The sequence below is a fragment of the Mytilus trossulus genome, chromosome 4, assembly GCF_036588685.1.
Source record: "Mytilus trossulus isolate FHL-02 chromosome 4, PNRI_Mtr1.1.1.hap1, whole genome shotgun sequence".
Lineage (NCBI taxonomy): Eukaryota > Metazoa > Mollusca > Bivalvia > Mytilida > Mytilidae > Mytilus > Mytilus trossulus.
The window spans coordinates 68,369,247-68,394,454 of record NC_086376.1 but is presented as its reverse complement, the minus strand read 5'-3'; the positions used below and the strand labels follow the sequence as shown (position 1 = coordinate 68,394,454).

Sequence of the window (25,208 nt, the reverse complement as noted above, 5' to 3'; positions counted from 1 at the left end):
TCCCCTTACACCATACAACATACCATTACACCATACACGTTTATTTTATTAGTTTACACCATTCAACGGATGTAATAAGACTGTCGCAGATTAAATAAAAGTCAACGATTCGTTCATTTCTAAAACAAAATTATCGTCCCCCTAAATTGGCTTTGGTTGGGTCAATGTGATGCCAAAAATAAACTCTTAATAAGGTGACGTATATCTTTGTACACTGTGTCGTTTCGAATATCATATTCCTGCCCTCCCTCCCCCCCCCAACACCCCCCCCCCCCCACCAAAAAGTATTTATAGAAGATGGCACTGTCCCATATAAATTAAAATCATAAAATTTACATTAAAAATGTCATACATTTAATCCATATAGTGCATTACAAATATCAGATCTATAAAAGAGAAAATGTCTAAAAAAAAACGTTTTTATTAAATCAAAGGGGTACGTACCCAATTAGTTTTTTAATTTTTTAATTGATTATATAGTATCACACGTCTCATAATATGTTTCGATACACTTTATTTATAGTTTGTTACCTTTTCTACTATCTATCAAATGTGCTGTGTCTAATCTTTAATCGAATCAAAAATTAACTAATACTTATAAATGATTTTTTTTTGTATGACATGCAATCATTGAAAAGCAAAACATTGCTAATTTATGTGGTCATCTATGCAACAATTACCAAAATATAATTTTACAAATGATGAAATAATGAAATTTAAAAATTAGAAAATGACAATTGCCTTATCTTTAATATGACATGAATGGTTTAGTGATTTAGTTTCACAAAAAAAAAACAGGAAACTATTGGTGCTTTGTAACAACATCAATAGCTTGAGTGATTAGGATGAAGACAAGGTGTCTGGAAATGTAGCTTACGTGTATAAATTTAATTTTATCTTTTGTTATCCTTTCAAGTGTTCCACCTACTTAGATTAAGAAAAATATATTTAAGGAAATAATTGTGAATGCAGATCATGCAATAATAATACCAGATTTTGTTTAAAGATATGATTAAGAAAAAACGTATGCACAGTTTACTACTTTTTAACTAATGGGAGCATTTCTACCATACTGTAATGTCGTTGCTGTAAGTGTATTAATATTGTCACTAAACAAAAGTCATACTAAGTTCAAAATCCCGTAGTGTTAAGTGAGTGATCCAAAAGAATGAAGACGTTTTACAAAGATAGATATGAGAAAAAAATAACTCAGGAAAATTATCTGTAATAGAAATAGATTCAAGAACAACAAAAACTAACCTCATATAAATATTCTGTCTAAAAAATTGAAAATGCTTCTTAAGTGCTGTATAAACTACTTAATAGCTTTAAGATTTGCATTTGTTTCGAAAATAAAAAAGAGAACGTTGAAAAAAAACTAAATTTTGTCATTTTTTACAACTTAATCCTTACATTAAGAAGGGATCGAGTGTCTGCATAAATAACTTGTTTAGGTTTGTTTTTATTTTTTTGTATTTGATGCTCTTTGTTGGAAGCATTGAAATTAACTGTTCTCGTCCCAACGTATTTGCAGCAGAGTAAAATAAAATATTTGAAATTTCATTATTAGAAGAATCAAACCACAACGGCGTTTTTACCTGATTATTATAAACGAGGATATGGTTGGGGTTTCTTTGTTTCTTAATTGTTTTCCTTGTCCTTTTTGTATCCCCATAATTCTCTTTTTTATGTTTTGGCATGTCATTTCTTCCATTTGTCTTGTTTACCTGTTTCTCTCTATTATTTATTTGTAATATTTTTTTCTTTCTGTAAATTCTGTAAGTTTATTGTTCGAATGCCTGGTGGATATGACCAAACAATGACAACAGAAGTTTACCGTATCCAACTCGTGTAAACAACATTAGAATGAAGAAAAAATGTAAAAAACACACATCAAAGGCTATACAATTAAGAACTTGTATATTGACATCAAATTAGAGATAAAGGATACAACAGATACAGTTAAGTTGGTTTCATATCTTGACTTACATCTAAAAATTGATAATGAGGGTCGGTTGAAAACAAAACTTTACGACAAAAGAGATGATTTTAGCTTCTCAATTGTGAACTTTCCATTTCTACGGATCTATAATAACATTTGCAACACGACGGATGCCACATGTGGAGCAGGATCTGCATACCTTTCCGTAGCACTTGAGCTGACCCCCAGTTTTTGGTGTTGCTTAGTCTTTAGATTTCTATGCTGGTCACTTTCTTAAGAGTAAGGGCAAGTAAATCATTATGGTTGATAAAAATATGTTCGCGTAAGGTCCTTCCAATGGTATATTACCTTGCTGAAAAGCAGCACGTTCAAAATATGGCATGCGTGTCAATCTTGTACAAAGCAGGGCTCATTTTCATATCATTTTATATGTTCCCATCATGAGTATGCATTTGCTTTTCCCTGCTAAACAAACATCCGTCATCATAATCAAAGTCATCTTTACAAGCGAAACAAACTTTAGGTGATTTATTACACGTATCGATATTTTTCTAGTCAAAGAAAGACAATTCAAATGGTTTAAGGACCAGATATCTATTATAAATACTTATACGTTTCCACTTTAATATGATGTACCGATGTTTAACATTGATTGTTAATGCAAATGGTATGTCTTAAATATAAATAACCGGTTGCAAAAAAGTTTATATAAAAGATTTTTGTTAAACTAGTATGGTATGTTATTTATATTGAAAGAGTTTCAGACTTTTATATTGTTTGTCGTTTCAATATCGTATAGGTTAAAGAAGAACGTTTATATGAAGCCAGTTTATAAAATTTAGTACCAAACAAATGATTTTATTCTTAAATAAATCAATAAGAAAAATCTTAAAGTACACAGTTTTAGTAGAGCATACGACATGTTTCAAAATTGCGATTATCATAGAATTAATCTGATGCACTTAAGTTAGTCTCCCACCAAAAAAATGCATCCGGATAGTTCAAACTTGCTTAAGTCACATTCAGTAATGTTGTACAAAAATGAATTTTCACCAATATTCTTTAATAATATGAATTCTAACAGAGCATATTTGTACAATGTAGTTCAGATAACAGAACTGATTGCAAAAAAAAAATTAACTAAAGATCTCCCATTTCATTGTTTTAAGTCATTTTTCATGTGTTCAATTCTATTTTCATGGCCATTACTAACAGTCGTATTTTGCTCCAAATTGTTTAACTGGCTAAGAAGTTGAAATTTATTTCTTGAAATTTTTTCAGCGATACATTGTTCTTTTATTTTATGTTTGGACACTTGTGTTTCATGTTCCTCTCCCATCTGTTTAAGTCTGTGTAGAATATCACTGACAGCATTGATTGGGTCTTTATCAATGTCATCTGTCAATCCATCCTTCTTACTGATAGATATCAAAGGATGAGATGCAAAGGTTTTATTTGACTGGTGGGATTTCACACAATCTGTACAATACACTTGATCACATACTTTACATTTCATTATTCCTAGTGTTGATTTGTCATTCAGCTGGCAGCGATCACAGTTTCTGTTAGTAGCCATGGTGTCCTTCAAATAAAATCATAATATTTTAACAAAGTGATAGAATATTATGTGAATATTAACGCATGAAGTTTACTTGCTCTTAAGTTTAATTGCCGGGTTTTTATGAACAGAAAAATCATTTATACTATATAAAATATTTCCGTACTCGAAGTATACCTTGTTCTTATTTTAATGTGTTTGTTATTTTACTTTTGCGTTATTTTGTACAAGGTTATGATTGTGTTTCTGATATTGAGTTTACATCTTACCCTCTTTTTAAAAAATGAATCATTTATTATTTACATGTGTCATAGATCAAATTTATCCGTGCAGTGTATGTTCACTTGTTTTTGTAAATTTGTCTTTCAGTTGAGTAAAGATATTTCAATTGATGTCCAATCATTATCAGTGACGTCATCTGTTATATCATATAGTATGTCTTCCTATGTTGTGATGTTACGCTTATGGTGAAGGTTGGTGCCTATTTGAACGATTAAAACTACTGTATTTGCTTGCACGAGTCATAAGCTAGATGTTCAGGGGTTATTGTTTATTGAAGTGGTTCATAAGTTTATCTCGTTTCTCTTTTTTATATAGATAAGACCGGTTTTTGGGTGTTTTTTTTTTAATGGTTGACACTAGTTGTTTTGGGGGCCCTTAATAGCTTGCTGTAGGTGTGAGGTAAGGCTACGTGTTGAAGGCCGTACTTTGACCTATTATGGTTGGATTTTACAAATTGTGACATCTTCTTATATCTATTAAAATAATTTATTGCTGTATTGTTATAAAATATCTATATTTTTTTAATCTGATTTGGATTTATTATTTGAGAATAATATAAATATACAGCAATGTTAAAATGTAGTTTAATATAGTATACCTGATGCTTTGAATGATATGATCACACACCAACAGTTATGGTACACACGTAACTTGCACAATGTTGGTACACAGTAGGAAGCGCTTATCATACCTCGAAGTAAACTTTCTTTCAATATTTCAATAATGTTTCATATATTTTTCCAATAATAAACCATTGTGTGTATACACGACATAAAAGAATAGCACTAAACAAAGCAATAATTGTCCCTTTAAAATTATATGTTTATCTTATTGTAAATGAATTGACAATGATATTTTCTTAATAAAGTTAGCCATTATAGCTTTTTAAAAACAAAACAATGATACCAGGCTTCCAATTTTATACTTGAAACGCGTGTATTGTTTATTAAAGACTCATTAGTGTGAAAGGGACTTTATTTATTGGAGTTGAAAAAAATAAAACAAAAATTGAGAATGGAAATGGGGAATGTGTCAAAGAGAAAACAATCCGACCAAATAAAAAAAAACAACAGCCGAAGGTCACCAACAGGTCTTCAATGTAGCGAGAAATTCCCGCACCCGGAGGCGTCCTTCAGCTGGCCCCTAAACAAATATATACTAGTTCAGTGATAATGAACGCCATACTAATTTCCAAATAGTACACAAGAAACTAAAATTAAAATAATACAAGACTAACAAAGGCCAGAGGCTCCTGACTTGGGACAGGCGCAAAAATGCGGCGGGGTTAAACATGTTTGTGAGATCTCAACCCTCCCCCTATACCTCTAACCAATGTAGAAAAGTAAACGCATAACAATACGCACATTAGAATTCAGTTCAAGAGAAGTCCGAGTCTGATGTCAGAAGATGTAACCAAAGAAAATAAACAAAACGACAATAACACATAAATAACAACAGACTACTAGCAGTTAACTGACATGCCAGCTCCAGACTTCAATTAAACTGACTGAAAGATTATGATTTCATCATATGAACATCAGGCACAATTCTTCCCGTTAGGGGTTTAGTATCATACCATCATAACATATATGAGAAGAACATAACCCGTGTCATGCCAACAACTGTTTTTAGAATAAATGTGTTTAGTTCCGATGCAAAGACCTTATCAGTGACTCAATATTAACGTCAACATATGCAATCTTTTCCCTTTTCCGGAACTCGACAAGTGCAACGTTTGGAGGAGCATTTGTTTACTCGTTTGTAGCAGATTAATTGTAAGGGACATTCTCCTGTTAATAACAATTTTATATTATGTACGAGAACTACGTATTAAATGAAATTAAATAGAATATGTGACCGCTGGAGCAGTGTACATGTTAACTTTTTAGAAATTGGAGATAACAGTCCCTATTTGCAAGTATCAAGGAAAAATTCCAAGATATGAAGCATACTTTCTTATTTCGGTCGTATCCTTAATCGCAATTCCTTTTGAATATATGAGTTTTACATCGGTTTGTTTTAAGTATGTTGCGTCTATGTATTCTTCTAAAATAGGTTTTGCAGCCGAATCAACGATAGTATTTTAAATTTCATGTGCAGTAGAACCAAAAAAGTTTTCGGTAAAATAAAGCGGTGTTTTTATTTCAATATAATTTTGACAATTGTAAAAAAAAAAAAATGATTTTTTTTTTTTCTTGGCATAGTATATTTGCATGTTTTCTAAATTTTTATATTAACATTGAGGAGGTATTGAATGTCTGAATACAATCTGTAAAACAGAGCATTTGCTACAATTTGTTGGAAGCATTGCAATAAAATGTTCTCGTCCCAACATTTATGACGCAATGTCAATAATAATCTTCGAAACTTTATGATCAGAAGAATCATTCAGATTCTGTTCAAATTCTAATCTTTTTATTGGCATGTTGTCTTTTTTTTCGATATAACTTTTAAAAACTGGATTTGTTTGCAAAATGCCTTTTGGGTGTTTTCTTTTGTTATTATTACTATAGCAAACATTGGCTGATGCCATAAGTATTCTATAAGGTAGCTTCAGGATAGTGTGAGATATGTCATTCTAGAACGCGGCAAATTGTAAAACGCATATTTGTAAATAGACGTTTCGTAACTTCGTTAATCTTTCATAAATGAACTTAAATGAAGGTCAAACGAAATAAGAAGTTAACCCGTACAAACAAATTCATTTAAATTTTCATTCTAATTTATTTTATTTCAGCAGTCAAATATATTTACACTTCCATATTTGTTTACAACAAACAACTTTGTAAAAGTGGAGTTAAAGAACAGCGTAACTGGATTATTGATGCCGTCCTTGCTTTTTGAAATTTGTTTGTGATATCCTCCATCGCAATCTACTTGTATAATCGAGTTTGTGTGTGTTTGCTATTAACAAATTTCCGTATTTGTCGGACGTTATTCCACCTGTCTTGAAAGGTCGTTTAAGCTGTACTTCAAAGACAATGTTCCAGTCTTAAGAAAGCAATATATTTCGTTCGTCATTCTCACTGGACAGTGTAATCTGTCAGAGTTATCAAAATATAAATGATATAGTGATCCAGTGTTTACAGTAAGTTCATTTATAATGTCTAAATGCATGTTGCATAAGTAAACTATTTCATAGCCACCAAACGCAATATTGTCCTTTGTTACTGCAACACCGCGTATTTCAGAAGAAAATTTCCCCTAAATTGATACTTTTTTGTCTAGTGCCAAGTTATCGATTTTGACATATTGTATTGATCTGTCTTGAACCAAACTAACAATAGCATCATCTGTGTCCGGTATTATAGCTATGTTCCATGGTATACTTTTCAGATATTGCATTTTAGTAATCTTTCCATCTTTATCAATAACTCCTAGGGCAGCTTTATCAAAAAAACATACAAGAAGTTTGTTTTTTTGGTGTAATAACTGCGCTAGTTATATTTAAATCAAGTAGGTTAAACTCTTTAGTGAGTTTAAACGTTGATGGTCTTCTAGGTACAAATGCGGCTTGCATTTGGGTAGACATATTGTGTACAATGGTGCACGGTTTTCGAGTTTCCTTGATAAAACCAAATTGTGTTGATGGTAGAAAATTTCAAGCAGTCAATCATTTCATTCATTCCTTGGATCTCGTCTTGAGTTGAAGTTATCTCCGACATTTTTTGGATTTAATATCTTCAATTTCAGCTTTTATCTTTTCTTCCATTTCATTAATTCTTTTGAGAATGAGATCTTTCACATTTGAAACTTCTGAAGTTGCAACTAATGCAGCGTCTTCTACCTCCCTTGATGCCAATTTTCTATCCTTTTCGAATATTTTGAGTGTGTCTTCTATTCCATCAAGTTCACTTTTTGTATCAAATAACATAGCAGATTTGTCCACATTTATTGAAGCGTCTTCTAATGGAAGGACTGAATCGCAGTTTCTGTGTGTGTCAGTCATGCAAGATCAACAACATAACGTGTCTTGTTGGGTGCAAAATAAATCAAGAATCTTCTTAGTATGTACTAGGCAGTATTGCTTTGACCCGAAGACAGATTGGGATAAAACGTCAACATTTACTAAATGATGCAAAGTAAATGCTTTAAAAGACTGGTGAGCTTTATTTCACATCTGACACATTGATTCTTCACATTCTGTACATATTTTTACTGCTTTTGAACTCTGGTCATTTCGTAAACAGGGGTCACAATGTACAGAAGTAGCCATTCAGAACTGAAAAGTACAAAATATGTAACTGAAAATATTCACTCAACAAACCCTTCTAATATTATCCAATTGTGTGAATATACCTTTCTGAAATATCTGAATCATCTTATTGCATTCAATAATACGCTTGTTCAAGATGTATTTTTGGAAACACAGAGTTATAATCCATGAATTAAATAAACATTGTATACACGAATATTGGTTTTGTAATTGGGATATCTACAGTTTAAAAACTCGTTCAAAGTCAGTTAACACAACAAAACGTTTGAAACATAAATGGCACCAATTTTACTGCATCAAAAGCGTGATTCGACAAAGAATGTCTCTTCAGGAATGCTTCAGCTTGAGCCGAAAACAGTTGAAATTCCAAAAAAATGGAAATGTGTCGATTGGACACAGATGATGTCCCCGCTTACATATCATATAAAGTTAAAGGACATAACTGAAGAATGGTAAAAGTGACCCTTTCCAAATGTGTACCTGATCTGAGTTTTGTGGTAATAAGTATTGTGTAAGATTCATAACATTTGTTTGAGGCAAACTTAAGTTAAAGAACGGAAACCAGAAATTAAGCAGTTTTTCATATTCAAAGGGGCATTACTCTAGAACGGTTAAAGTTAAGCCACCAAATTCAAAACTACTAAGCAATGTTTTTCATTTTTTTTTATACAGGAGGTAAACATTCATACTACGTCGATGCATCGGACCATTTGTTGATCGATTTGTCTTTGGATTGAGAAAAGCTGAACTAATAAAGTCACTTTGTGATAAGAAATTAAAAGCTTTGTAAAGTCTGTAATTATAATAGTATTGAATTTAAACACACAGTTTTTGATATTGTCAAAGGAATTCTAGGTAATTTTGATCAAAAATCTGTTGTTTTAAGTAAAAGAAAAAAGAATAATAATAACTGAAACGATCAGTCCAAAACAATTCTTATATACAAAATGTATTTGAAAAAAAAGATCCTTAAATGAGGCTTGCTTATATCTCAAGTGTATTTAAAATGATTACATGGTCATATGTATGTGTATATGTATGTATTGACATACTTTGATTTAGGCGTCATTTTAATGTGTTTACCTTTGATACAATAATAAGTAGACATGTATTATGATATTGGATACCATTGTGTAATATTGGGCCTGAATTAAAGACGATAGTGATTTCTTTTGTGCCAATAAGAGTGCATTTTTTATATTGTCTTTACAATATTGTTCTTAATATCCCATTCCGTATTTTGAAATAATCATTTAATCGTATGTGTTTGGCGTTGAATTGTTAAAGTTGTCAAATTTCCTTTAAAAAGAAATAAATACCTGAGAAATAGTTTGTGCCCAAATTTATCTCTGTTTCAACAAGAATATAGCAGAAGTAAACAGGAAGTTGGAAGTGATTAAATATAGATATATCTCACCTTTACCTTATTTAAGTTACTTTTGTGGGATATTTAAATTTCATCTAAAATTGATATTTTCACATTCCCATTATCCAATTCTAAATTCGTGGATTGGTATATTTGTTTGCCCTGCGATCATTAAAGCATTATTATGATTTGACTATATTACAAAATGTATCGTAATGTTTCAAATTTATACATTGTTATTGAATATGACAAATTGAGATTTTTGTATATATGTATGACGTAAAGCTGTAAGTGTTGTATAGTGCACTTATTTGTTATAAATATTCATTATGAATAATTCCTTTTATAAAGCCACCAAAGTATTTGTGAGGTAATTTCAGAGGGTTCAATTCGTATATGCAAGGCGATAGGGCGTGCCGCTGGATTAAGTCACCTTTTCAAACTATCAGAAATATATGATAAGGTCAATAAAGTTTCCATAACTTCGTCTGTCATCTTTCTTGGTGTTCCTAACTGTGGCTTATCAACCAATCTTCTCTTTTTGAGTTCTTTTGTATTATATTGTTACATTACAAAACAAACGAAACCCAAACAATATGTGAAATGTAACATTTTACCTACGCAATATATAAAGAAAATGGACATTTTTTTATCCTTAATTATATGAAAAGGGTGGGGAATCGGAAACACAGCGGCATCAATAAAGTATTGAAGTGCACCCCCCCCCCCTTTCCCCCGAATGGGATAACAGAATCCGACCTTACTATTATGTTGAAATTAGCCATAACTGTCATATGTTTTCTTTATGTATCAAAAATTGAGACATATGGAACGCAATACGATGGAGCAGTTTGCATGTTTACTGCTGAGAAATGGGTTATAGATTGTAGTTTGAAGTCGTCCAACTGTGTCAATATCGAGGAAAAGATTCAGACATGAAGCAGACTTTCTTTTATGGGTCGTATCCTCAATCGCAATGCTATCTGAATGATTAAATGTTTTTCATCGTTCAGTTAGAAGGAGTTGAACCTCGGAAAAATACATACTTAAAAAACAGAGCTTGTTTTTGGTATTATGTGACTCAAAAATTGCGACATTGAAATTAACTGTCTTCGTCCCAAACGTTTTTGCAGCATAATCAAAATATTTTAAATCTCATAAGCAGTAGAACCAATCATATTTTCGGTAAACTATACTATAGTTTTGTGTAATGCGTTGTCATTTGTTTCGATATCGACATAACTTCGATTTTTTTCCTTGACATATTATCGTTTGGATGTTGACTTTACATTATTATTTACAACTTTTTATCGTTACATTAAGGAGGAATCGAACATTTGAATGCAAACTATAAAACAGAGTTAGTTTTTGTTTTGCATTTTATTTTGGTTTTTGTTGTTGTTGGGTTTTTTTTTTGGGGGGGGGGGGGGGGGGGTAGGGGAGGGGTGAAAGAGGGACATGTGTTGCTCTTTGTTGGGCGCATTGACAGTATTTGTTCTCTTTCCAACGTTTTTGCAGCAAAGTCAATGTAAATATTTTAATTTTCATGATCAGAAGAATCATTCATAGTCTATGTTAATTTACAGACGGTTATTATATTACGTTGTTTCGATATCCATATAACTTTTAAAAAAACCATTTTGTTTTACAAAATGCCTTTTGTTCAATTTGTTGACATGAATTGATGAGCTTGTTTTTTCAACTTTGCGGGACGTCATAACATCTATTTTCAAAAATCTTAGATGTCACGGTCATTTAAAATTCTTAAACATGTTAAATAAACTAGATTGCGTAATAACGCCACATGTTAATGTCGTTCACTAAACGATGTTGAATCATCACTAAATGATTAACAGGCTGTACTCCTTGTTAAAAACAATTACGTAATTGATAACCATAGTAATTTCCACTGTGTTTATATTAACTTTATTTTTTTTTTTGCGTACTAAAAACCTAAGTTAGATAAATTTCAATATGTTATCATTATCATCGACTGTTCGGCCATTTCAAGGATATAATTTGTTTTAGAGATTGCTAATAGATTTACTTTACATCAAAACATAATTCTGCGGTGACTGTTGCCGACTCTAATAAAAATGTGACTTACATAAGATTTGTTGTATAATTCGATTTAAATAAACTTTTTTCTTGATTGTGTTATCATTCTAGCTTTCAAAGATCTTTAAAGGGACCAGAATGCAATTACAGAGTAAAACCATTACCTTTGTGAATATTGACTATAGAGGAAACTTTGAAAACAGTATTGAATAAACTGGTCTCAGAATCATTTGAAATAATTTGAGTTTTGATATATAATGGTTTTACTTCATACACTATTGCTTGTAGGAAAAAATCATAATTTTATTATTTTGATTTTAAACAAACTAGGATAAACCTATACTTAACGCCATCAGTAACAATGTTCAAATACCTATTAAGTATACATTTTGTCATTGGAAGATACAAGGGGAAAATATCTGCTGGTTTTTACATTTCATTAAACTTCTACTAATATGTATTCCCTTAGAAATTATGCAATTGCTTCATCGCTTTCAATCAGTTGTTATCTTCTTGATAACAAAATACTCTTGTGGATTAAAGAAAAATAAGAGAGTGTAACATGTCTATCTTCCACTCGATCTTGGAAGTTAATTGTGTCTGCTCTTTGGTCGGTTGTTGTCTCTTTGACATTTTCCTTATTTTCACTCTCAACTGTTTCGGTCATCCACAAGCACTAAATGATCTTCAACTGGACTTTTTCCATTAGTATACTGTCTCAAATAAATACTAATTGGGTTTTCCTACTTTGATTAATATGTTGGGTACACTAATTGTCAATAAATGTACAAGAATTTTGGCTAGCAAATACTCTTGCATCGAGCATCACTGAAGTGATATTTTTGTCGAAAAGCGCATCTGTTGATGTAAAAATTGAACCATTAATAGTATTGGTATAAAAATGCAAGGATGTTGATTGAATGTCAATGAGACAACTACTCTTTTGGAGACCAAATATAGATGTTTCAAATTCGAAGATATCTGATTTGCATTTTTGCACTCAGATGTAAATACGTTTGATTAAGATATGTTGCTGTTATTTAATTAGATATCAGCAAATAAATTTACAATATTCATTATGTGCTGTTTGAAAGTGACAAGCCTTTTTCGCATTGGTATTCAAATACTTCAGCTGTGTAGCTGCAACATATTTTATAGTCATAATTGTTTCAAAATCTGTCAGTTAAATTCTTTTTGAGATATTTGTGGATTCTGGCAACACTCAAAAATTGTTACACTGCCATCGCTGCTTAAAACAAACAGTTTTGTAAAAGTTTTGTTAAAGAAAAGGGTAGTTGGGTTCTTGATGCCATCTTTGCCTTCCAAAATTTGTCTGTGTTTTTTCCTTCGGAACTTACTTCTATGATTGAATTAGTTTTACCCTCTGTAATCATCAAATTTCCGGTTTTGTCAGACACTATCCCTCCAATATCTGGATAGTCGTTTAAAATATATTGAAATGACAATTTTCCAGTCTTTAGAAAACGATATATTTCTCCTGTGTCTTTTAATATACAATATAATCTATCAGATTTATCAAAATTTAAATAATATACCATTCCTGCACCTACAGTCAGATATATTAAAACGTCTAAATTCATGTTGCATAAGTAAACTTTTCCAAATGAACCTAGAGCAATTCGATCTTTTCTTACAGCAATACCCCATATTTCAGAAGGAAACTTCTCCTCAACTGACACTTTTTTCTCCAGTTCCAAGTTCTTTATTTTGACATACTGTATCGATTTCTCTCGTGCCAAACTAACCATGGCTTTACCTGTGTCTGGTATTAAAGCTATATTCCATGGTTTACTTGTAAGTTTTTGCATTTGTGTAATCATTCCATCTTCATTAACGACACCTAATGCAGGTATATAAAAAAAAAGCATACAAGTAGCATGTCTTGCGAAATTATAACAGCACTAGATATCATTGAATCAATCAGATTAAACTCCTTTGTGAAGATAAACGAAGGTGGCTTTTTGGGTATAATCGGGGCTTGTATTTGGTTAGAAATATGATAAACAATGGTGCATGGTATTGTATTTTCCTGAATCAAGCCCATTTTTTCGGATGGTAGAATATTCATTGTCGGTGAAAATAGGATATCAACTGATTTGGTTGAGGACAATATATGTTGAAGTTTATCCTGCAACTTGCTAATCTTCGGTTTTAACGAATGGACCATAACGAATTTCTGTTTTTTGGAACCAACTTGCCCTGTTATTTTTAAGTTCTGTTTAAGGTAGTCAATTTTGTTTTAAATTTCTTTTATTTCTTCTGTGGTTAAATTTATCCCAGATAAATGTTTTCTTTTAATATCTTTGATTTCAGTTAATATGTCTTGCTCCATTTCATCAATTCTTTTGAGCATGCGATTTTTCAAATTTGCGACTTTTGAAGCTGCGAATGAAGCGTCGTCCTCTATTTTAGTTAATGCTGATTTCCTTTCTTGTTCTAAATTCCCAATTGTATTTTCTATTCCATTAAGTTCAGATTTCGTTGCAATTAACATTGTGGAATCATCTATATTTCTAGAAGCGTCTTCAAGCTTGATGACTGAATAGCAGTTTCTGTGTTTTTCCGGCATGCAGGACCGACAAATCAACATGTCATCTTGTGTGCAAAACAAGTCCAGAATCTTCTCCGTGTGTATTTCACAATATTGATTTGAAGTAAATACAGATGTAGGTAAAATGTCAAAGTTAACTAAATGGTGCAGAGTACGTGATTGGTGAACTTTTACAAATGTTTCGACAAGAGTCACAATAAAAAGATGTAGCCATTTGGACCTGTAATTAACAAAAAGATTAATAATTTATCATGGTTAAATTTCTTCAAAGTTAACTGTTTAAACAATGTAACTTCATCTTCAAATAAATATGCAGCGGTAATAAAAGAATCTAAAAGTGATAATAAATAAAGGCAACAATAGTAAATCGCTGTTCAAAAGTCATAATTCGATAGAGAGAAGAAAAAAAATTGGGGTTACAAAAAAAAACCGAGTCAAACACAACTGTAAAAAGAAAACAATGACATATTGAAGTGCAAAAAAAAACGAGAATGCAGCATACATATAAACGAACAATTAGATAACAACTGCCATATTCCTGACTTGGTAGAGGACTTTTCAAGAAAAAATGGTGGCTTGAACCTGTTTTTCTGGCTAGCCAAATCTAGCACTTGATGACAATGTTGAGTATACCGCTAAAATAGCATAAAATGACAAAATTACATGACAGGAATACAGTACAAATAAATGCATGAACACTCAGGACAGAGAAATAAATAAATAAATAATATAATAGTACATTTCGACATTTTAACAAAAGAAAAACAACGAATATCTAAAATATAATGATGATATCAATTATTTGATGTTTAATGACACTGTGTTGAAATTGCAAATGATTTAGACAAACGATTCTTTAGAAATAATCATCCAGAAACCAATATTGTGAAGGACAGACGAACGATAAACGGATGACCGGGCATATAAATCTCTGAAATCCCTTTTAATGATGAGTTATACAAGACTTAAGAAATGAAACAATGGTTTCCTCGATTTATCATAATAGTTTTATTATTTTATTGTTTTACTTTTTGTTTTGTATATCAAGTCAGTATAGTAGTCCTAAACGTAAGATTTCTTTTCAAACTGTGTTTTTCTCAAGAAATTAAAGGGTTTGGATAATTCAATATAATGTGTTGTAACATTAAAACAAAGAAATGACTTACCTGAATGAAACTGTTTTTCGAAATCACTAGGCTTATTGGCAGCGTTAATTGTGTGTCTCCACTGAGTGCAAGAAAGAACTGCAAACAAACTTCTCAAGATCTAGGTCAAACATAAATTGATGATTAAGTTTTTACATGATCTGCTATACCTGTTTTTTTATTATATCTATTCTTGAAATCGTGATCAACATAAAGGCTATAGTATACACTGCATATCAGGATTACTCATCAAAGGTGATGAAATGATTTTAACATAAATTATTTTACATTATTAAAGAAAAATATATCGAAATGAAAAATTAATAAAATCATTTAAATACCCAGAAAAATAGTATTCGAGTAAAGTCTCTTTTTATAAGATATATTTGAATATGCGTCAAAAATATAATGTCTGATCGTTCGTATTTGCTGTGGGGCCGGATCAACACGATTTTTTTTCTTATAGTTGTCCTTTTTGATGTCGAACGTTGTTTTTGTTTCTTGTGGAGTAAAATTGATACTGATGAATACTATAGGAATAATGGTACTTATCAATAACATCGAATACAGAATATGTTTGGAAAAATGTCAAATGAAAGTTATCAAAGAGGGTGACCAAATACAATGTGACATGGAACGTATCCAGGAAGGAACTGCATACTTGTCTTTATCCCACTTAAATGGGTTTTTCTAAGGTGCCGCTTTATGCTTTTTTAGAAGGGGATATGTACTCAAGTTAATAATTTATTGCAGCAGTTGTTTCGGTATTTGTTATGTTTAAGTTTCGAACCCGTCAATACTTAAACTGGGTACACAAGACCTTGTATACTGCTGTTGGAATCCGACTACATAAATTTACTTAGGAATGATGTGTTATAATTCTTTTACAATCAAGTATGTTGACTCAACAGATACATATATAAAAAATCATATCATAAACACATCACAGCTTAATGTCATCTTCTGATCATTTAAAGGTCCCTTCTATGTATTGGTTATCTAAACTATACCAAAAACAGTATTGTATCGTTTCATTACGGCTTCTGTAAGTGTTATTCGACTGATTTGTCAGTGCTTTTAACTGGTTATTTAATTAGTATTACTATCAAAGAACGTATCATTAAATTGTGTAATAAAACATATGTAAATAGTGGAATAAATCATTTTTGAGTCTAAAAATACTTTGGATGTTTTACATAAATAACCAGCTTTTGGTAGTTCCTTTGATTTGGTTGGCAGTTTTGACTTTTCACCTCTTCACACTACAGTTCTACACAATTTTATCAACCAAACGTTTTCATATTTGATTAAATGGTCGTTTAGTAGTCAACACTTCGGTATTGACATGAATATCAATAATGTGGTCATTTTAATCAATTTCCTGTTACGAAACTTTGAATTTTTCGAAAAACTAAGGATTTTCTTATCCCAGGTATCGATTACCTTAGCCGTATTTGGCACAACGTTTTGGAATTTTGGATCCTCAATGCTCTTCAACTTTTTACTTGTTTGGCTTTATAAATATTTTGATATGAGCGTCACTGATGAGTCTTATGTTGACGAAACGCGCGTCTGGCGTACTAAATTATAATCCTGGTACCTTTGATAACTATTTGGTTAACTTTTAGAGCGCATTGGACTACAAACCAAAAGGTTCCTTGTTCAACCCCGTTCCACGGAGAAAATTTCAGAAACTGAATTTTCGGCTATCCCATAAGGAATGATGATAGTTCGTCGGAAGGGGACAATAAATGGATGACCCGTATTAAGAGAGAACAATATATATTGCACGTAAAAGACACCCTTGTAGTTTTCGAAAAAGAGCAGGCTAATATTGCCGCTACAAGGCAGCAAGGAATTGTATATTTAAATATACAATTCCTTGAAGGCAGCACTCGTACCAGCAAAGTGGAAAGAAATTAATATAAGTTTTAGTAACTTGTTTCCCAATCCACTATCAATAAATATGTTAAAACTAAACCCAAATCTGCATATTTGCCTCAACTCACTTTAAGTCGTCTTCTCTGTTGACGACACTCACTTTAAGACGTCTTCTCTGTCCAGAATAACTCATTTTAAGCCGTCTTCTCTGTTCAGAAAAACTCACTTTAAGCCGTCTTCTCTGTTGAGAAAAACTCACTTTAAGCCGTCTTCTCTGTTGAGAAAAACTCACTTTAAGCCGTCTTCTCTGTTGAGAAAGATAACCATGCTAGATATACTTGCTTCAGGTGTGATTAGATGATAGAAACTGTTAATTGTCTCCTTGACCAATAAGTTTCGTACGTAAAGTTTATCGACCGGTTGCATGTAGTCCTATTGGAACTAATTGTGCCCCTTCAATAGCAGACTTGTTCTAGTACAGTTTATAAAGACCCGTCTAAAAAATGGATAAAAGACACCAGAGACATATTCAAACTCATAGATGAAAAATAAACTGACAACGCCATGGCTTAAAAAGAAAAGATAAACAGAAACACAATAGTACACAAGACACAACATAGAAGAGTAAAGACTAAGCAACACGGACCTCAACAAAATCTAGCGGTGATCTCGGGTGCTCCGGAACGGTAAGCAGACTCTGCTTCTCGGATACCAACTGTCGTGTGCTTATGTCATATATTACAAGACCGGTAAATAATCTTATTCAATACGTCACATTCGTTTAATAGCTTCTTTGTGAGCAGCGATCCTTCTTTACGGCAATCATGATAGGAAATATAAGCCCAGATATATCGTATCAATTGGGAGATATATACTCCATATGCAGGCGCTGCTGAAATGTTGCTACAAAGAAATGGAAAGTTCACAATTGGGAAGCTGAAATCATCCCTTTTGGCGTAAAGTTTTGTTTTTTAACCGACCCTCATTGTCAATTTCTAGATGAAAGTCAGGATATGAGGCAGTCTTAACTGTATCTGTTGTATCCCTTTTCTCTAGTTCGATTGGATAGATGAGTTCAACATAGTCACCAAATTTTGATTTATTTAATGAGAGAACATCATCTTTATAGCGGGAGGTAGAGTTAAAGGATATTGGCTAACGTTTTTTTCTTACCAAGAAGTTTTTGTATGACGTCAGCCTCTTAAGAATAAAGGAACAAGTCGGCTTGAAGAGATGCGTTACAGTTGGTTCTCATGGGAATGTCGATCAATAAAGCAAGGATCTTGATGATGTCAGTTTCAGAGATTTTTTTGCTTGAATCTGAGTGATGCTTTTACAAAGAAGTATTTCCTTGACACCATTTGCGAGTACGGTCTTAAGGAAACGATGATAGTCCGTCGGAAGAGGACGATAAATGGCTGACCCGTGTCTCAGAGACATATCTCTTGCACATTAAGGACACCCTTGTAGATTTCGAAAAAGAGAAGGCTAATGCCGCTTCAAGGCAGCACTCGCACCCGCAAAGTGGAAAGGGATTAATATAAGTTTCCCAATCCACTATAAATGAATAAAATGTTTAAACTAAAGAAGGATTTTCTCCCTAAGACACGACGCTTGTATCTACGTCAGTTATTCTTTTTTATGAAACAAAGCTATAAAACTACTTCAATTTGTCTTTTATTTTGGAATGGGGAATACTTGTGTAAAGTGTAGAAAAGTCAAATGTTTTTGGCACAACTTTTTTGGTAAATTAGGATCCTCAATGCTTTCAACTTTGTACTTGTTTGGCTTTATGAATATTTTGATATGAGCGTCACTGATGAGTCTTAGTCTTATGAAGACGAAACGCGCGTTATAATCCTGGTAGCTTTAATAACTAATTAAGTACTATTACAAGATGAAAGAGTCTTAGATTGTACGTTCTCTGGAAGATCTTTTGATCTTTTTAGTATCCACATCTGATTCACGCCACCTCTTGGGTATACAGTTTCACAATAACTTTGAAGCTGCATTTAATTGATTAATCCAACAACACTTTCCGTTATCTTGAAGTTATTTTTCGTTAAATAATCAAGATTTTTTTTTAATAAACTGCCGAAATTTACCCAAAGGAATTTACTTTAAACAAATCAAATTTAAACGGTAATAACTGTCCTGGATTTTGATACTTTAGTTTTACACCGGAAACTTTACACTAACATTTACAACAAAAGGGATGATTTTACGTTCACTATTGTTAATTTTCCTTTTTTTGGACGTTAATATTCCTATGGTACCACCTTACGGTTTATACATCACAAAAAGGTACTAAAGATACCAGACGAACAGTCAAACTCATAAATCGAAAATAAACTGACAACGCCTGGCTAAAAATGAAAAGGACAAACGCATCTATCCCATCGAACTAGAGATCAAGGATACAACAGATACAGTCCTCATTATCTCGACTTATATCTAGAAATTGAAAATGAGAGTCGGTTGAAAACAAACTAAACGACCGAAAAGAGATGATTTCAGCTTTCCAATTGTGAACTTTCCATTTCTAAGTAGCAACATTCAAGCAGCACCTACATACAGAATATATATCTCCCAATTGATACGATATTCCCGTACTTGCATTTCCTATCATGATTTTCTTGATAGAGGGTTGCTGCTCACAAGGAAGCTATTAAACCAAGAGTTCCAAATGGTGGGTGAAAATGGCTAGCATCCCGCTTATACGGCAATGTTAAAAATACTGCTAAAATGACCTTTACTACTTTTTTTCCATAGATGTACATGTAAAGATTTGGTTTTGAAGTATGTTTCACCGTTGTACCAAAAGAAAACGTCGTCTCTGATAACGTTTGGACGATGAGGGTGCCACATGTGGAGCAAGATCTGCTTACCCTTCTGGAGTACCTGAGATCACCTCTAGTTTTTGGTGGGGTTCGTTTTGTTTATTCTTTAGTTTTCTATGTTGTGTCATGTGTACTATAATAATTGTTTGTCTGTTTGTCTTTTTCATTTTTAACCATGGCATTGTCAGTTTATTTTCGATTTATGAGTTTGACTGTCCCTCTGGTATCTTTCATCCCTCTTAGATGTGCTACTAGTATTCTGTTTTAAATAATTTTCCTGTATCAGTAGATATGTATTTCTGACTTTTTTGCCTTTTAACGAGTTTGTCCCTATAGTATAATTTTCAAGATAACAGGCAACAATTCTAAACATAAAAAAATTATCATGCAAGGGCTATACCTCTGAAAAGAAGTCGTCTGACAGTTTTGAAGTTAATGAACAATATGCAGGACTCAACACTCTGAACATTTATGCACTGTCAGATATTCATAATTCATAGCAAATTTCAAAATAATACAAATAACTTACCCTTATGTTATACTTTTAGTCATGTCAGCCATCTTGATTGGCAGCAATGGGCATCAGACAGATTTTTAAATTAGATACCCCAAATGATGATTGTGACCATATATGTCGGTTAAATTAGTCTAGTAGTTTTTTGTAAAATTTAACAGACGATGGATGATTGACGCCAATTTTACTATTATTTTTATTGCTACAACACCATCTCTGTAAGAAACGGAGGGTTCTTGAAGTATACAGTCAGTTCAAAAATATCAATTAAAATTCAACCATATAATAAAAGACGGGGACTTAAGATACCAGGGGGGGGACAGTCAAACTCATAAATCGAAAATAAATTGACAAGCCATGGCTAAAAAGAAAAAGACATTACAAACAGACAAACACGAACCTCACCAAAAACTAGGGATTAACTAGGGGTGAACGCAGGTGCTCCTGACGGTAAGCATGACTTCACTTAAGTAAAATGATAAAATCTCCTTAGGTAACAGATCAAATATACATAACAAATGCTAGATAAGGCATTGTGTTCAATCTTCCTTTCAACTATAAGATTATATTTTTAAAGTATAGTTATATAAATATATATTTGGGGATTTTAATACATTGTTGAATTAGTAACCTTTTAGAAAAAGTTTATTAATTGATACGTTTACCCAGATTGTATGTAACTTTCAAGAGGTGGATTAAGGGGGTGGGGAACTGAAGCATGTCTCCTCTTAGGCAGTCATTTGGGCCCCTCTCGTAACATTTCTGGATCCACCACTTATTTCAAGACTTGGTTAACAGCATCACCATCAAGTTTAGGTTGTGCTATTCAGTTTGAAATAAGGTACAGAAAAACTTGTAAACCAAATCTTTGTATCTCTGGAAAATTTAGTAAAAAGTTTAAAAGTATTTTGTGGACAAAATTGTGGTAAGCATGGAATATTGTCAAATTGTTCAACTTCTAAATATTTGGATAAATAAAACAAAACATTAGTTATTTGATTTTCATGGATGTGAATTGAAACATGGATGCAATTTGTGTACTCTTCATTACAGAATCATTGATTGTAAGGAGGTCAGTTTCAAGTCAATTAAATCAATCAGTTTAATTGAAGTCTGGAGCTGGCATGTCAGTTAACTGCTAGTAGTCATTTTGTTTATTTTCTTTGGTTACATCTTCTGACACCAGACTCGGACTTCTCTTGAACTGAATTTTAATATGCGTATTGTTATGCGTTTACTTTTCTAAATTGGCTAGAGGTATAGGAGGAGGTTTGAGATCTCATAAACATGTTTAACCCCGCCACATTTTTGCGCCTGTCCCAAGTCGTGATCCTCTAGCCTTTCTTAGTCTTGTATTATTTTAATTTTAGTTTCTTGTGTACACTTTGTAAATTAGTATGGCGTTCATTACCACTGAAACATTATATATTTATGTAGGGGCCATCTAAAGGACGCCTCCGGGTGCGGGAATTTCTTGCTACATTGAAGATCTGTTGGTAACCCTCTGTTGTTGTTTTTTCTATGGTCGGGTTGTTGTCTCTTTGACGCATTCCCCATTTCTGTTCTCAATTTTATTCTATGATTCAAAATTAAATTGGTGGATTGACATAGAAAATTAAGATACATCTATAAAATAAACACAGAAAGGAAACTTTCATCTGAATCAGAAATACACTCAGTTAAGTTTAACCAGATTCTCCGCAGGGCGCAGCTTTATATGACCCGGCAGAGTTCGAACCCTGAACATTGGGGCAAGTATGGACACAACATTAAAGCAGCTTGGTACAGCTCTGAATTTGAATTGTGATTAAAAAGTTGACACAACACAGGTTGCTGACACATAATGAATGTGGTCTAGGAACTTAAAACTGAAAAACTTTAAATTTTAGATTGGACATTACCTATTATGGTCCAATATCCAAAATCTAAATACATGGTTGGATTCAGCATATCAAAGAACCCCAATAATTCAATTTTTTATGAAATCAAATAAGTTCAATGTTGGACCCTTTAGACCTCAATGTAGACCATCTGATAACCGGGTCCAAACATCAAAAATCTTAATACATGTTTAGATTCAGCATATCAAAGAACCCTAAGAATTCAATTTTTCTTGAAATCAAACAAAGTTTAATTTTGGACCCCAATTTGGACTAACTTGAAAACAGGGCCAATAATCAAAAATCTAAGTACATATTTAGATTCAGCATATCAAAGAACCCCAAAAATTCAATTTTTGTTTAAATCAAACAAAATTTTTTGGTCCTTAATATAGACCAATTTGAAAATGGGACCAAAAATTAAGAATCTACATACACAGTTAGATTCGGCATACCAAAGAACCTCAATTATTCAATTTTTCATGAAATTAAACAAAAAACTGTTGGGAACAAAACTCCCAAAATCAATCCCAACATTTCTTTTATGGCCATAACCCTTGTGTTTAAATTTCATATATTTCTATTTACTTATACTTAAGTTATGGTGCGAAAACCAAGAAAAAAGCTTATTTGGGCCCCTTTTTCCTAAACTGTTGGGACCTCAACACCCAAAATCAATCCCAACCTTCCTTTTGTGGTCACAACCTTGTTTAAATTTCATAGATTTCTATTTACTTATACTCATGTTATAGTGCAAAAACCAAGAAAATGCTTATTTGGATCCCTTTTTGGACGCTAATTCCTAAACAGTTTTGATCAAAACTCCCCAAATCAATCCCAACCTTCCTTTTGTGGTCATAAACATTTTGTTTAAATTTCAAAGACTTCTATTCACTTATACTAAAGTTAGAGCACGAAAACCAAATGTCTTCAGGTGACGATGCCAACATGATACCAATATACGACCAAAAAAAATTTCAATTTAAAAACGCAAAAACTTAACTGTAACCACTAAACCATGAAAATGAGGTCAAGGTCAGATGACATTTGCCAGTTGACTTTACAGTCCTTCCAGACACAGAATATGCAATACCTGTTGCTTATAGTATCTGAGATATCGACTTGAACACCAAAACTTAACCTAGTTCACTGATCCATGAAATGAGTTCAAGGTCAAGTGAAAACTGTCTGACAGGCATTGGAACCTTGTAATGTACGCACAAACCAAATATAGTTATCCTATTACTTATACTGTGAAAGTACTTTAATTCGTGGGTATCAATTTTCGTGGTTTGAGCAATATTTACATGTTCGTGGGTTTTTAAATTCGTGGATTTTTGTTTTCTAAAAAAAAAAAAAAATTGAAAAATTAAAGCCTTCAGAAACGAACTTTACAAATAGTCTGGATTGAAGGAAATTGCAAAGTAAACATTGACCTGTGTAAATTGTAGTGATAACACTAATTAACCCATTATAAAGTGATCAACAGATAAAAGACCATCAAAGGTGTTAATTAGGCCATAAACACGTCACCTAAAAAAAACAGTAACATAAGCAAATGCACTAAATGTATCTTGAATTGTCAAATAATTCTTATTAAAATAAAGCCCAGCATTAAAATATTATTTCCCATATGTACGAGAACTATGAAGATATAAAATGAGCACTTTATCATACTAGCATATCAACACCAGAAATCTTGACTTAAATCGATCAAAAATATTTTTATGAGAATTAAAAGATCAAAAGTTGTACAGTTTAGGCAGGAATATATATATTGACACGTATATTGTTAGGTATACTGTTCCCATGTTTAGGTTATAAAAAATCAAATGGGTATACTCCTGCATGTGGTTGTTGTTCCGTGACTGTTATTAAAGTATTCTCAGATTTGGCATTATTCTATATTCTCTAGATCATATCAGTAGTCAAACCTACCGATGGGGATCTTTGCATGTCTTGATTTGGACAATGGTTGTTTTATTTCGTTGGACACTTAAATTCGTGGATAAAGTCATCCACGAAAACCTCGAAAATTGGTACCCCACGAATAAAAGTACTTTCACAGTAGTATTAAAGAGAAAATTAAACATCGCAAAATATCAAGTAGTCACTAAACACAGGCACTTGTCTCAGAAAAAAAATTTCCTATATACCTTATTATAACACAAGGTACTTAACTTGCATTTTAGAAAAATGTTAGGTGGTGACGAAGTTCCGTTATATGCCGCTTTAAAATCTAAATTGATTTATCTATACAATGGTGTATAACATGCCTACATTTGTTGTAGGAATCATCCGTAGCAATCCTACCAAAGTATGTCAATCGTAATAATTTTGCAAACCGCTGAAGAATTGGCAATAAACGGCTGCAGTAAATGATTTATTATAAAAACCGTTTTAAAAAAAACTGTTAGTTTTTGTACAAATAGAACTTATCATACAGTTAGTAAAATGGTATGAAATACCGTGAAAAAAATCTAACAAGTGTTGTTTGTGGTATGTCTAATAAGTTACAAATTTTCCCATGACGTCAAGGTCTTTCAGACTCTCTCTTGACTTTACGTATGAAATGAAACAAGATCAGATAACTCCGAGAATCATTTAGACTTTCCCATAGAATTGTCCAATCGGAAACCGAGATATACAAGGAGCATGACGCGTTTATTGCCAATTCTTCAGCGGTTTGCAAAATTATAACAATTGACATACTTTGGTAGGATCGCTTCTGATGATTCCGACAATAAATGTAGGCATGTTATACACCATTTTAAAGAAAAATCAATTTAGATTTACGATAAAACAAGCTTTAGTGGGATTAACAGCCTATAAAGAGGCATATAAAGGAACTTCGTCACCACCTAACATTTTTCTAAAATGCAAGTTAAGTACCTTGTGTTATAATAAGGTATATAGGAAATTTTTTTTCTGAGACAAGTGCCTGTGTCACTAAA

The 25,208-nt window shown here is 32.3% G+C and overlaps 1 protein-coding gene across 1 annotated transcript; it reads right to left on the bottom strand.

Annotated features, from left to right (window-relative positions):
* Positions 1-13,682: 13,682 nt before the first annotated feature.
* Positions 13,683-17,213, bottom strand: LOC134716771 (RING finger domain and kelch repeat-containing protein DDB_G0271372-like). Its single transcript, XM_063579779.1, has 2 exons — positions 17,149-17,213; positions 13,683-14,214 (listed from the first exon to the last, which is right to left on the bottom strand). Exons 1-2 carry the CDS (start codon positions 17,211-17,213, stop codon positions 13,683-13,685), a joined length of 597 nt encoding a protein of 198 aa, XP_063435849.1.
* Between the last annotated feature and the right edge of the window lie 7,995 nt (positions 17,214-25,208).

Coding starts and splice junctions, on each gene's coding strand:
- LOC134716771 (XM_063579779.1), bottom strand. CDS start 17,213: ATGAGTTATTCTGGACAGAGAAGACGTCTTAAAGTGAGTGTCGTCAAC. Junction 14,215..17,148: donor AACAGAGAAGACGACTTAAA/GTGAGTTGAGGC, acceptor TGTTAATTACAG/GTCCAAATGGCTACATCTTT.